At 44.0% G+C, this 13,376-nt stretch overlaps 1 protein-coding gene across 5 annotated transcripts in view; it reads left to right on the forward strand.

Annotated features, from left to right (window-relative positions):
- Positions 1-13,376, forward strand: part of LOC121595238 (discoidin domain-containing receptor tyrosine kinase B) — a 248,757-nt gene that overhangs the window by 173,308 nt on the left and 62,073 nt on the right. For all 5 annotated transcript variants that reach the window (XM_041919037.1, XM_041919032.1, XM_041919033.1 and 2 more), the window contains one exon: positions 7,284-7,463. In XM_041919037.1, coding sequence (XP_041774971.1) covers positions 7,284-7,463 — 180 coding nt within the window. The remainder of the gene's footprint in view (positions 1-7,283; positions 7,464-13,376) is intronic.

A 13,376-nucleotide genomic window follows, 5' to 3' on the forward strand; every position in this document is an offset into this window, starting at 1 on the left:
AAGGGAAAGGATGCAACACCGGGGAGACCGGGAGCGGATAAATGGCAACACATTATTCCGGTCCGCTTTTGGAACTTAAACCGCCGTGGCGCTCGGGGTGCTGTTGTTGTTGCTGTTTGATGGCCGTCTGCCTGTCTGTGGTTTTGTTTTGGCCCGGTTGACACGGATAAAAAGGAGGGGGGGGGAGAGCATTGAAATGATGAAATGAAACGAAAAGTAGCAGCGAAAGTGCACACGGGGTTGGAGGATTATTCCACAAGCGCATACAGGGAAAGGGTGGACCGAGTGAGGTGAGATTTTGCACAAACATTATTGGATGTTCGCTGCGCCTTCTCCACCCGTTTGACACCTGTCCCGGGGTGTACAATGTGGAAAATGTGTGTGTGTTTGTGTTTGTGTATGGGCTGTTGTTGTTGTTACCCTTTTTCTCCTGGCGATAAAATGTGATGCAAATTGGTGCTGAAATTTGTTTAGTTTTTTCTTCAAATTATGTCAAATTTAATAAAACTCAAATCTCTAACAAAATCACAGAAAATAAGTTCTTGAAACAATTATTGAAAGTATTGTAAAATTTCATTATTTTCATTTTCTTAAGAGCCTTAAAATGCTTCCGCTGTTTGTTCGAGTCAGCTCCAATCCGTCACGCTTTGATCGATGGGTTTATTATTAGTCTCGATGCTCGCTGTACGTCGAATCGTTTGACAGGTTGGATCGATACTATCTGACGCAAGCTTGAGGCGGTGGGTAGTGGGTGAATTTTAACAAATGGCAAGCTATAAAGTGCGCTTTTCATTCATCCCCATGTCAGCCACAATTAGTTGTTAATGTGTTTGTTTGTTGCGACACAGAAACCCAAACCGAGACTTGTTAAACTTTTCCAGGCATGATTATTTAATCCTTTTTTAATAATGGCTAGTTGGTTCAATGGAACACTTTTAATGCGATAATCAGATTGTATTAAAATGCTTTGTTGCCCTAATAGAGAAGCAATCGTTCGTAGAAAAAACCTCCCCCCCCCCCTGTTTGATTGTTTACACATAAAGCATAACATTGTAGTTCTCCATTCCACAGCATAATATTATTCCACATAATATGGCAAGCCACCCACCAACGCTGCCTGTTTCGATTGATTAATGGCACCCAATTATTGTGGAATATGTTCTTCGTGTGTGTCTTTCTTTTTTTGTGTGTGTGTGGAGCTTAGCTCCCGCCGTCGTTTCCCTTTTGTCCCATCAAATACAACACGATATAGACTACCGAGCGGGGCCGGTACCATATTTTATGTTTTCATAAGTGATTTATTACCTCCAGGTCGATCATTCGTAATCGTGAGCGCTGGCAACAGGGCCGGGGAGAAAAGCCGAAACAGTATTTCTCCTTATTTTAGCATTTGACCCTCTCTCGTGCTTTAAAAACCCGATAAAACATTCATCTTCACGCACACACGCTGCCGTAAGGCGCAACAAGCGTAAAACAATGCTGTAAGACACCCACGTGCGCTTTGTTTTCGATATCATTTTGCTAGAGACAGAAGAAGAAAGAAAAAAAGCCCTTCAACAAGATAGATCATGTGGAATTTGATGAGGATACGCCCTGGAAAACACCCGAAGAGACTCCTACAGTGAGCCCTAGACTAGAAGGGTGAGGGGAGAAAACGATTCGAAATATGTTCAAACATGGGCCTCCAAAAGCAGGGAACAGATTTTTCCCATGTCTAGCCAGACCAAACAAAAAAAAGAATTCCCTCCCAATCGCGTGGATCGGAAGAGGCTTGTTTGTTATTCGAGTGTTTGTTTACACTAATGCTGAAGTGTGTGTGTGTGCGCTCTTGCCTTTTCTTGTGTTGTGACTGCTATTGCTTTTGGGCCTTCTTCGCCCCAGAAGTGCCTGTTGTTTCGAGTCGCTAAAGAGCGAGATTATCCCTCGGAAGCAGCAGTAGCATATGGTTCGTGGAAGGCGCGATGGAGTTGACCCTTTTTTCTATGGAATGACTGTTTTTACACGGCGCTTGGTTTGTTCTTTCTCAGCGGCACCAGTTGCATGCAGACGCACCGCCCCGTAGGTGTAGGTCGGTTGGTGTGTTTACATAGGGCGCTCGCGAGACGCACGCACATTATTCCAATTAATAATCTGTTTAATATCGCACTCTAACCGATTTGAAATTGGCCATCGAAACGTATCAACAGCAGGCAACGCGCTGTTAAATGCTCTTCTGTTCAGCTTCTTGTGCCTTATGGCTAGCATCGTCTCCGTTTTTTTATGTTTCCATGTTTCCTCTTCTCTCTACAAGTTACAGCAATATGGCACCATCACGGTGATGGTGCAGCATTTCTTGCCCTGTGCGCGCGAGCAGTCTTCTTCCGAACCCGTCCGTTCGAGCTAACGACCGATTTCGTCTAATTGGCCCTCGGTCTCGTGCAAAACGCGGACGCGGTCTTTGCCGATTGCATCTAGATGGCGGTGCAGCTGTGTCAAATGGAGAGAAAACGGCAGCCGGTTGCGTTTTTACGATTGCGAATTGATTTTCTTATTTTATTTGCCTGACTGGGGGTGCCGGCATCGGGGCATCGTCGCGCCGTAGTTGATAATTATTTTAATGGTCACAGCTGGAGAAGATTGAGTGACACGTTGGAGAAGAAAGGGAGCGAATGGGATTGCTGAAGGGGGAGAAGTGACTGGGCCAGTTTTGAAGCCATCGGAAAGCTACAATAAATTGACGGGCTGCCAATTGGTGGACCGATCGATGGACGGTAATGGACGAGCGGGATAGTTTTTCTCATGGTAATGCAAATTTCTGTATACTGCTGGTCGTAAAAATAAGTATTGATACATACGCGGTCGGCATGCGGGAAAGGTATAGGATGGGGTCGTAAAAATATGTGGAAGCATAAATGTCGTCGATTGGTTATTTGCTCATCTTGAAAATGGTATTTTGTGTAGATGAATATTTTATGGAAATACAATTTTTATAGTCAATTCTGTTTAAGTGCTTCAAGAATGTCTCTTTCATAGTTTAATTGTTTATTAGATTAAACGACCGTATTGGATGGCATCAAGGGGAAAAAAACTTTTTGGAATGTATTCACCACTTGAATTATAAAAAATGATTAATTTGAACATGTCTAAATATGTTTTGCTCGTAACAACATTAGCTATTTCTGATTATTTTAAATAAACCTTTCATCATCTTTTTATGTTAATTTCAAACCAAAAATTAAAATTTCGATAATTGTTCCAAATGGTTTTGTAATTTTTTTTTTATTTTCTCTTTAATGTATAACATGGAATAAGGAAGATAAACTGTAAGAAAGTATTCTTATGTTTAATGTAAAGCCGCGATCGCTGAAAAAAACGTTGAAATTACAAATGTTCTGAAATTATCCGAACCCAAATGCTCAAAATAGCATGAGCGCCATACAATACAATAGAAACCATTTCTTGCGTTCATTACACCATTTCCATACATCTTCCCTAAGCAATTACTGCCCATTGATTCACTTAGCGCGACAACTAACCGTTCCATCGCCCACCCAGTAGTCTCCTAATGGATGGGTCTCGGTCGCATCACCTTGACGATCATATGAATCGAACTAATAGTGCCCATTAATAGCCGTTCTGTTTGTGCGTTTGTGTGGGATTGTACGACGGTCGAAAGCGAAATCAATAATTACCACCGACGACCGTAATGATGGCCAGTACATTAACGAAATAATACTAATGATTGCACGCAATTGACATTTACGTTTTACCGTACCGAGCCGACATACTTTATTCATACGATCTCCCCCTACCCCTACCCCCCCCCCCCTCCGCTATTCGATAAAGACACGCAACGAGCTGGCGCTGCGTAGGATTTCTCCTACGCGACAGCCAGCAACACTGCACGACCCGTTCGTGCGACAAACCATTTGCTCAGTATCTGCGCTTTGCTTTTATGTTCTGTTATTTTTTGTGTTTAATTCAACAATTGATGGGGGCTCAACTGCCTGATTATGTGTGTGTGTGTGTGTGTGTGCCTGTGATGTCCGGTGGCGTTTCGGGTAGCATGAAGCACCGGTGTGTCCTGTAAGTGCTGTATCGTGCACACGTCCGCCGAGCTCATGCTTGCCGCCCAATTTCCCAGGCGATCCGACCCAATATCGTCCAGACCAAAACGGGTTGGCGCCATTCACTGCGCTCCAGCGTCGGGTTCGTTGACAACTTTATTAACAGCCTCCCTGCCCGTGCCCCCTTTACCATAGCGTGTGGCGGCATTCCGTTTGCTTATTGCTTCTGATAGCCTTTGATGTTGGATTAGGTTTCTTGCCACCGCCAAACCATTTCTCTATTCACACCTCATTGCTGGAGCGGTGGGGTGGGGTGGTGGAGCGCAAATGCAGCAGTGTTGCTGCGAGCTTAACGAATGATTTCCTTATTGACAAACAATTCAATCCCTAAGCAGGCGATTGCAAGCGCTGCTTCTCCTTCGTGTATACAAACGCTCCAAGGGCTTCCACCTCTCCGGCAATGGTTATGAGTGCTGTACGAATAATTTAAACTCACTGCCTGCAGGAAATCTTTGAAGAGTAGTGTCAGTGTGCAGCACCTAGCCGGGTGGAAAACGAGACGTAATTAAATTCTGCTTCTTTTGCGTCTCTTAAGATGCAAGGTTCCAGGAAAAGGAGAGTACCAGACAAAGTTCGTTGGACTGGACGGCTTTAGCAGTGGGTTGTTTTTCCTTTCGTTTTTTTTTCGCTATCTTTAAGGTAGTCTGGATATGGATGTTTTAATCGGGGAGGGGGGTGGGGTCATCTTTTATTTCCTACGGCACATCAAAGCCGGAAAGGAGGGCGGGGTGGGCGAAAGAAGCTGCATATCATTTGTGAGTTGTAGTATTTGAGTGCGAGACTTCCTTTGATGTTGCCGGGAGTAATGTAATGTAAAGTAATCGCATTTTTTCAAATACGAATCTTTGACCTTTTGGCGTTTGCAGTGTCATACAATATTAATATTTGAGATTATTTTTCAGGCAATTGAATTGAAAGAATCAGCATTTACAATGATTTTGTGCGTAAGCAGTTTTGTGTGCGTACAATCATTGCAGTAATTTAATGACGACAGCGTGAAGAGACGTGTCATTGTACATTAAAATGTCGAGTTAATGAAGTTATTTAGATATACTTTAAGCAACATCTCTGCAGCGACATAAATAGTAAATAATGACAATAATATCACAAATCACGCATTGTTAGTTTGTTTTAAAAACAATTAATTCAATTTTCTAAAGATGACACTTATGTTTGAACAATTACTTACTAAGGCAGTTATTTTTTTTACAAATAATGGTTATCTACTTTATTTATATTTTAAATTGAAACTCAGCATCCATTTTGGCTCTTCTTTTTCATTTTAAACTTACTATTAATAAATATTGAAATATTGAATAAATATGAATTAATATGTAAAGCTGAAACATTGGTCTGTGGTTAAAGTTTCAACAGGAAAACCCTGTAAATTTACAGTGCAAGGAATGGGAATTTGTACTAAATAGAAACAACGCGAATTGAAAAAAAAACGTATTTCAACAATTTAGACGCAAAAATGGAATTCTAAAAGCTTTAGAAATGCTCTTCCATTACCTTTCTTTTGCAATAATTGGTCCCAAAAAGTGTCTCAAAATACCATATTTATCATACAAAAGTCTCGTTCCATTTCGTCGCTCACTGTCCGACCCATTCACTGACCCAACATAATTCCACTTGGGACAAAATGAAGCCTAATATGACGCGCTTCTTTTGTGTGGTTGAGCATCATCCGTCACCTGGGCCGCACTGGCAAGCAGAACAATGCTCGGATTATTAGAGACGGTGGAGCAATTTCAAACCCCAACGGCCGACCCAGACACACGCAAACACACATTATACGACTGTCTCGCCGGCTGAGTAGCTTTCAATCATGTGAGCTGTGTGTGAGTTTGTGTGTGTATCCTGTAGCCAGTGCTCATCTTCTGCTATTGCTCCCTTTCACCGATTGGCCTTACGCTCCTGTTGTCGGCTAGCTGTTCTCTCCCCACTCGTATGTCATTTCAAAACTAATCTCGGGTGTTGCGTCCCCCGAGAGAAGCGAGTGGAAAGATCCATCCAGTCCAGCACTGGCTGCATATTTGTCACCTAGCAAGTGGACTGTTTTTTTTTTAATGCTTGCCACATTTCGACTCACAGAGCTCGAGGTTGTTGCTGTGCGATTCTTATGAGAACAACAATATGTTGAGCTTCGCGGCTGACGGAATTGATGATGGCGTGGCGTGTGTGTGTGTGTGTCCGGCTGGCTCTAATGGTGAAATTACAATTCCCAACGCTTGCCCAGCCCGCTGGCTGGAGGTGGCGCAAATAGGCAATGAAACCCTGTCCACCGTGGTGACGCGCGATCGCACCCAGTCGGCAAGTCAACGTCCCGGGCTGTCCGAGCTGTCCGAGCGGTCGGGAGAAAATTGTCACTGCACGGGAGAAAATACAATAAAAGTTGATAATGACTCCTGGGATCGATGGGACGCCAGTTGCCTCCCGGCACACTCGAAGAAGACGCGCACACGAAGACTCACTCGGTGTCAGCGGTGCAAACTACACTCTGCCCATGAACACTTTCCAGCAGTCAACAGTCTAAGGGGTATGGGTGGTGAGTTGGCTGGAAATTGTGTTTCTACGTTCGCCCTACCACCCTGGCGGCTTATTGCTGTGGCAAATTAGATTGGCGCTTCTGCAGCTCGCCATGTCTCCTTCTTTCTCTCCGGGCGCTGGCTCGAAGGTTCAAGCTCGCCCGGGAGTTGATTGCAGCGCCAATTCGCTCGCTATTGAACAAGTTCGCCATTACGGTATTTGTTTGTAATTTTGCTTCAATAAAGTCATCAGGAAAAGTTGTTAATATGGCGCAGTCGATTGGCGGTTTGCTGATGGCCGTACGATCAGCTGGACATCGCGTGGTGATCGAGAGAGAAAACCTTGCTGTTATGTTTGTCACAATTACGGTTTAGATGAGGATAGCGTTTCGTTGCATGAGGAAGGAGCTTTGCTTTTGTGGATTTTATAATCAGCATAGGTTAGTGAGTTAAATTTCATAGAATATTTTAAAGGAGATAGTGAAAAAGAAACATTTTTATACTCCTGCAGATGATAAGGTAAAGCAAAAGCCTCTGAACTAAAATCAGAAAAAAAACCATAAACTGTAGTTTTTAATACAGTTCGATCGATTCAACTTTCTAATTGGAAATAAATTAACAACAATTGTGGCCTCTTCTTTCTTTCCAGAGGGTCTCATCTCGTACAGCATCCCGAAAGGTGTCATTCGAGGCGTGGAGGTAGACCTCTCCGACCGCACGTACGACGGCGAGGGCGAAGGCGATCGGCTTGTCCACGGGCTCGGCCAGCTGGTGGACGGTCAGAAAGGTGCGGACAACTTTCGCATCGATATCCACGGCTTCGGTAAAGGTGAGTTACTGAAGGGCGCAACAGCAGCCCTATTAAATTGTATCGTAATTTAAGCTTTAAGCCAAAGGAATCTTCCAGGAATTCCAAGCGATTTGAGCGCCTCTGTTATTTTGCGTGTGTTTATTGGAAGCAAGAATGGAAGTGAACATCTTTCAGGAACATACCACACAGCCTCTTTATCCAATTTTCTTTCCATCATCCAATTGAAATTCTTACTTTTGCCATTCCTTGGAAAGCCCCTTGCAGCCATGCTCAGTGTTCGTTGTTTGAGAGAGCAAAGAGTAGGGCCATTCCAAAGAACAGTCTGCTCGAAGTTGCAATAATTCAAATCCTGAACCAAATGGCACCCAATCGTTTCACGCAAGTGTGTGTTTGTGTTTGTAGGCTAAAAAGAAAATCGTACCTTTGATCTGAAGCAGGGCAGAAGCAGAAGTGTGCACCAGTCTCCTTCTTCACCCCCGGTGTGAAGCATATTATCGAACGGACAATCGGGCAAATAATGCTTCAGCAAATGCTCAAACACTTCAAGCTTCGAGAACGCTTCGGCGTGTTTTTGCAGCGCCAGAAGTATTTGCGTTCGCATTAAATACTTTCGATTGTGTGTACGTGAGAGAGAGAGTGAGAGGCTGTTTCAAAAGCTACACCCATTCCGCACCGAAGAAACCGGAGAGCTTTTTCTCCGGAACTATGTGCAAACATATCACGTTCCGGCTTTTGCTTGTCGAGTATCTGCGGTATCTGCTTTTTGTTTCTCTTCATCAGCAAATAATAAGATCAGAAGGTGGTGTGTATGATTGTTTGTATGCACACACAAAAAATACACACTACCAAGAATGCAGCGAAAAAAAAAAAGTAGCATACGGTTCCGTTCAAGATCGTTTAGCAAATCCTTGGAAATGAGCTACGGCGCTAGGGCGTTTAATTTTTCTGCTCCCCCACGATGCCTTCGATGCCCGTTCGAGTGGAACCGGTATGGCTAATGGGTTTGCCGTGCTAATGGTTGCCGTTCGGAGCAACAAACGATTGGTTTTTCCACCTCTCAAAAGCACACACACATACAGGGTGCAAGTTTATGCAAATAATTGTGTGCGAAGAAGCAAGCAGCAAGCTCCTATCCCAGAGTCACATAACACAAGCCCGCTTGACTCTTGCGCCTTTGCGCTTTACCGCAAACTCCCTTTTCCCAACCTTTGTTCGGGCAAAACGCAGCGCACGTTTGGCTCTATTTGTTTCGCAAAGTTAATTGTTTCATGGATGGCAACATTCCTGCCCGAAGGCGAACCGGCAGCAGGACGCAAGAATGGTGGCGTCTTCTGCAACTGACACGTTCAAGTATGTGAGTTTGCAGTTTTGTTTTACGCCGGCAACGGGCTGCACGGGCTGCAACTAACCCGCCCTAGGAAACGTACGGACGAATGCAGAATTGTTTATGAAAACCATAAAATACCCCCTCCCAACCAGGAATGGCGGGGAGGTGAGGCGAGCTTCGGAAAGTTTGAGTTCGAGAACTGCTTTCTCGATCAAACCGTCCACACGATGACTTGCTGTGTGGATTGTACCGGGAAGTAAATAGCACCGGGAGGAAGCAACAAAGGGTCAAAGACCATCCGGTCACGTCACTCGACACTCTGCTCTGGGGGTGTGTGTGGGTGCACTAAGAGAAATACCAACTGGCTCTGTCAGCCACTGGTGTTGAAATGTTGTTCCTATTAATTACCTTCTAGTTGATAAATTTTACAACAACTTCTGGTGGTGGTTAGGGTGCTCGGCCGCCATGCCACTGCTCCTTCGTCCTTTACGAAGCCACATCGCCTTTACGGAGCAGTGTGGTCTGGGGGAGTGAGTAGTGGGAAAAAGTTTTCCAAGTAATTTCCACCATTTTGCTTAATGATGCTTGCAGCATTCGCCCCGGCGCGCGCGCTTTACCTTGCAGTGTGAGCGATCGCCTCGGGAAGGAGCCTTGGGCGAGTACGAATTCACAACAACCGAGTCCTTCTGTGTGTGTTGGTCCTTTGTAAAAATAAGGAAGGAAACATATTATTTCTGTGCAATATTGTGCCGAGTTCGAACCGTCTGGCCGTTCGAAAGCGTCATTTCTCAAGCCCACAGCATGTCCCGGGCAATGGGTCCGAGAAAGCTGGTTTTAATCAGCGCTGGACGGCCCAGAAGCTGCCTTTCGCTCGCTCAATCCTATCGTCCCTTTCTTCGTAATGGTCACTGGAACAGATTAAACTTATGATTGCTTTTCTCTGCGCAGAAAACAGACTGTGCGCCTCCGTTTGCTGCTGCTGGTAAAGGGCTTTTGCACTAGATTTTGCAGCAGAGCTTTCAGGCAGGGAAATATTGAGTTCAATTTTCATTCGGAAAGCTTCCACCAAGGTGCAAAAGGTGGTGTGGCAAGACACGGCGTGTAACTCAACACGAATTGGAATTGCATTTTACATCGACGTGAACGTGAAAGACAGCCGTCAACTACAATCTACATAATCAATAAAGCTTAATAATCCGGCTTCACCACAACACGGACGGAGGACACCACATGGGGAGAGTGTATGGGTGTGTGTGTGTATGTGTGCTATACATAATTTTCGCCTCGCCAGAGCAAAAGAGAGGGTAAGGGAGACTATCGACCAGCAACACAAGTACACAGACACATACACACACACACACACACACTCAAACCGTATGTGTGCAAACGTTCCACAATCCACATGCAAAGCAGGAAGCGCTTCCTGCTTTCTGGCGTTCCCGGCTCCAGGATGATTGAGGTTTTGTGGAATCGAAATCGAGTAGCAGTACGGTTGCCCGGGAAAACACAACCTGTCCTGCATGTGTGTGTATGTGTGTGTGTGTGATCGTCTACCACACCGGTCTGTAAGAATGCATCATCACTAATGCCATTGCCTAACGCTGTCGGTAAAATGGAAAAACCCCTCAGGTTGGTTGTCCGGCTTTCTCAAATCCGCTTTCACCAACTCTCCTTTCACCAACTCTCTTCCCTCTGAGCAGTGAGAATCTGCATGTGTGGTTACTTTCCCGATGCTTTCTCCACGCCCGAATTCCAACCCACCCACAGGCCACACATATATGACCCCGGTCGCCGGGCGTTCTCCTGCTTTGTGGTTTATCCTTTGCTCTTAATCTGTCTCCGGCCCCTCCAGGGGACGGACAAGCTGTTCGAAACACGCAAAAGACGAAATGCCCTGACCACCACCATCACCAGGGCCACTAGCGACGGAGAGTGCAGGAGACCAGAATGGCGGCTCCTGCACCGGCCCGCAGTAACCTTTAAAACCATTGTGACAATAATTTTCGATTAAATGAATATAAAATGACCGGTGTGATCTGCAATTCAAAACCATATTTTCCATTTTCCATCATCGCTTCGGGCATTCGGTTTTGGGGTGGCAGTTGGCCTTGTCGTTCGGACTTTGGCGTTGCTTTGCCTGTGGTTTTTTGCCACATGTGTTGTTCGACCAGGGGTTTGTACAAATTGCTCGACTCTCTTACCTGCAGCGGCAAAAGGTGGGTCAAGTGTTTTTAGATTAAACTAATGCATACACTTTTACTTACTGCATGAAGTAGTGCATTCGTTAAAAATGTGTTGAAAGAGCTTTTTTCCTTCAAGCGTGCAAAGGTACAGAATGATGATAAAAAGCCTACGTCGTATATTTTAACTTTTGAAGGGGTTTTCTTCGAAAAGAGGAAAATATGATAAAATTGCGTTATTTTTTACTATACATCCCATACATCGGCCAATTCAATGTTTTTTTTATTTCTTACGTTTTTGATATGATTTTTGGCAAAAAAATTTTTTACAAATTTTTAGTATCGGCTAACGATTTATGGACTATTTTCATGTCAAAAAGCATCAAACGCTAAATTTGATTTCAAAAGTAAAGACTTGAAAGGTTATTTATGCGCTGGTCCCAATAAGATTTGATGAGTTCGACTCTCATCCGTACCGCTTTTCTGTTTTAAATTTAGGATCTTGTTACCAGTGGTAAATGTCACTGTCAATGTCATAAAAAAATCCTATTGAAACCAAATCCATGTCAGCGTTACGTACTTTATTATGATAATCAGAGGTGATGATCAAACAGTAGGTGTTTCCAACACTTTATTAGTGACATTATAGCACCATCTCTTGGGTAGTCATTATTTCATGACTTTTTTTTTACTGTGATCAGTTCTGCAAAATGTCACTGACATAGTCATAACAAATTCTAGCTGAAACAAAATCATGTCAGCGTCATGAGCTCTACTGTGATGGTCAGAGGTGAGACTCGAACAGTTGTCGTGACCATCACATTTTTTGTGACATTTTGTGTAACCAACTCTACAGAAAACGTAGTGAACAAGTGAGAGACCAAGAGTTTGATGTTAAACAAAATGTCACCATGTGATTATCCATGTGATAATCGCTGAATGTAGCATGTGATTAATCCACCAACTGTTAGAATCTCACTTTTGATCATCTCAGTTGTGTACGTGAGCTGATTTGAGCTTCGTTTCAGTCATGAGTGTTGGTGATTGAAACTGATTGTTGGTGGTTATTGTTTTTCGTCATGTTCATGACATTTTGCAATACTGTCTGTAATTTTTTCCTGCGTGATTTGTTCAAATTTATTTAATTTGTCTTTGATTTATTTTTACAAAATATTAAATGAATTAGGTCTAAAACATATATAAACACTGAGTTTTGCAATATTTTCTACTATTGTACAGTATACATTCAATTCTATCGACTTTGCGCGGAAAAGAACAAATGAAAAACATAAACAAATCGCAGCCAATTTACTCTGCGGAAGAAATAAAACTCTTAATTATTCCTCCGTCCGTCCCAAAATAAAAAAAGGGCTGCTCTTTACCACTTTGCCCAACAACTTAAAGCAAACAAGTTCTGTTTTCGATAATCATAATTTCCCTTTACCAGTTCAAACTCGCAAACTTCTTCTACCCCATTCTGCATTCAAAAGAACGGCACCAATGAACCCGCAAATATTTGTGCGAAACTGAACCGCACCACCATGAAGTTGCCAGCATTGCTATGCAGGGATAATTAATTCCCTGTTCCTCCCTCCGCCACTATTTCCCCTGCCCGTAGAACACCGATATCGATATAAACCGAGACGATATTATTCATTCCCGATTTGTGCTTCGGCAGTCGCTCCGAAATCAACAAAAATGAAATCAATACCATCATCTAAATCAATAAACTTCAGCGCACGTTTTGCCGCTTGCAGTGCTTGAATGTTTTTCCGGCTGCCATCACCACCACCATCACCAGGCGTCTCCATCGAATTTCGGTGACTGCGAACGACTGCCTTCGCAACGCTTCTTTCCCAACCCAGCCACCGATAACGAGCTGTGGCGATGAATGGCGATGCTTGCCTGCCTTTGCTTTGTCGTCTATCATAAGCGTTTCGATGGATACGTGCATTAGAATCTGCGATTTTCCCGACCGAACGGAAACGTGTGTACAACCCGGCAGGAGTTGGTGAAATGGAGTTTCTTTTTCAAATTCTCCAAAGTCGAAAACTTGCTCGAAAACCTTCGCAACTTGGCTGGCTTGGCGCTATCGAACAGTGTGTGAGCCCACAGAACCAGAAGACGTGCGGAAAAATCTAATAATGGAAATCATTACTCGTGTCGTATCGGCCGGCTGTGGGGGAGCTAGTAGAAGACGAGACTTTCGGGACAAACGACGATGTCAAAGAGCAACTCCCTCTGCCTCCTTGTGCTTGTGCGAAAACGCCTCAAGGCTTACTGAAAGGAGTTCGCTTGTTCCGAACGGGTGCGGAGGTACGAATTGTGGTAGCAAAACCGTTCATCGTCTTCATCTTCGGTCCCAGTTTTGCCGTTCGGTAACAAACTTGCGCGCAAAAGGACTGCTTCCCTTCTTCTTTTGCA

This window comes from Anopheles merus, chromosome 3R (assembly GCF_017562075.2).
Source record: "Anopheles merus strain MAF chromosome 3R, AmerM5.1, whole genome shotgun sequence".
Lineage (NCBI taxonomy): Eukaryota > Metazoa > Arthropoda > Insecta > Diptera > Culicidae > Anopheles > Anopheles merus.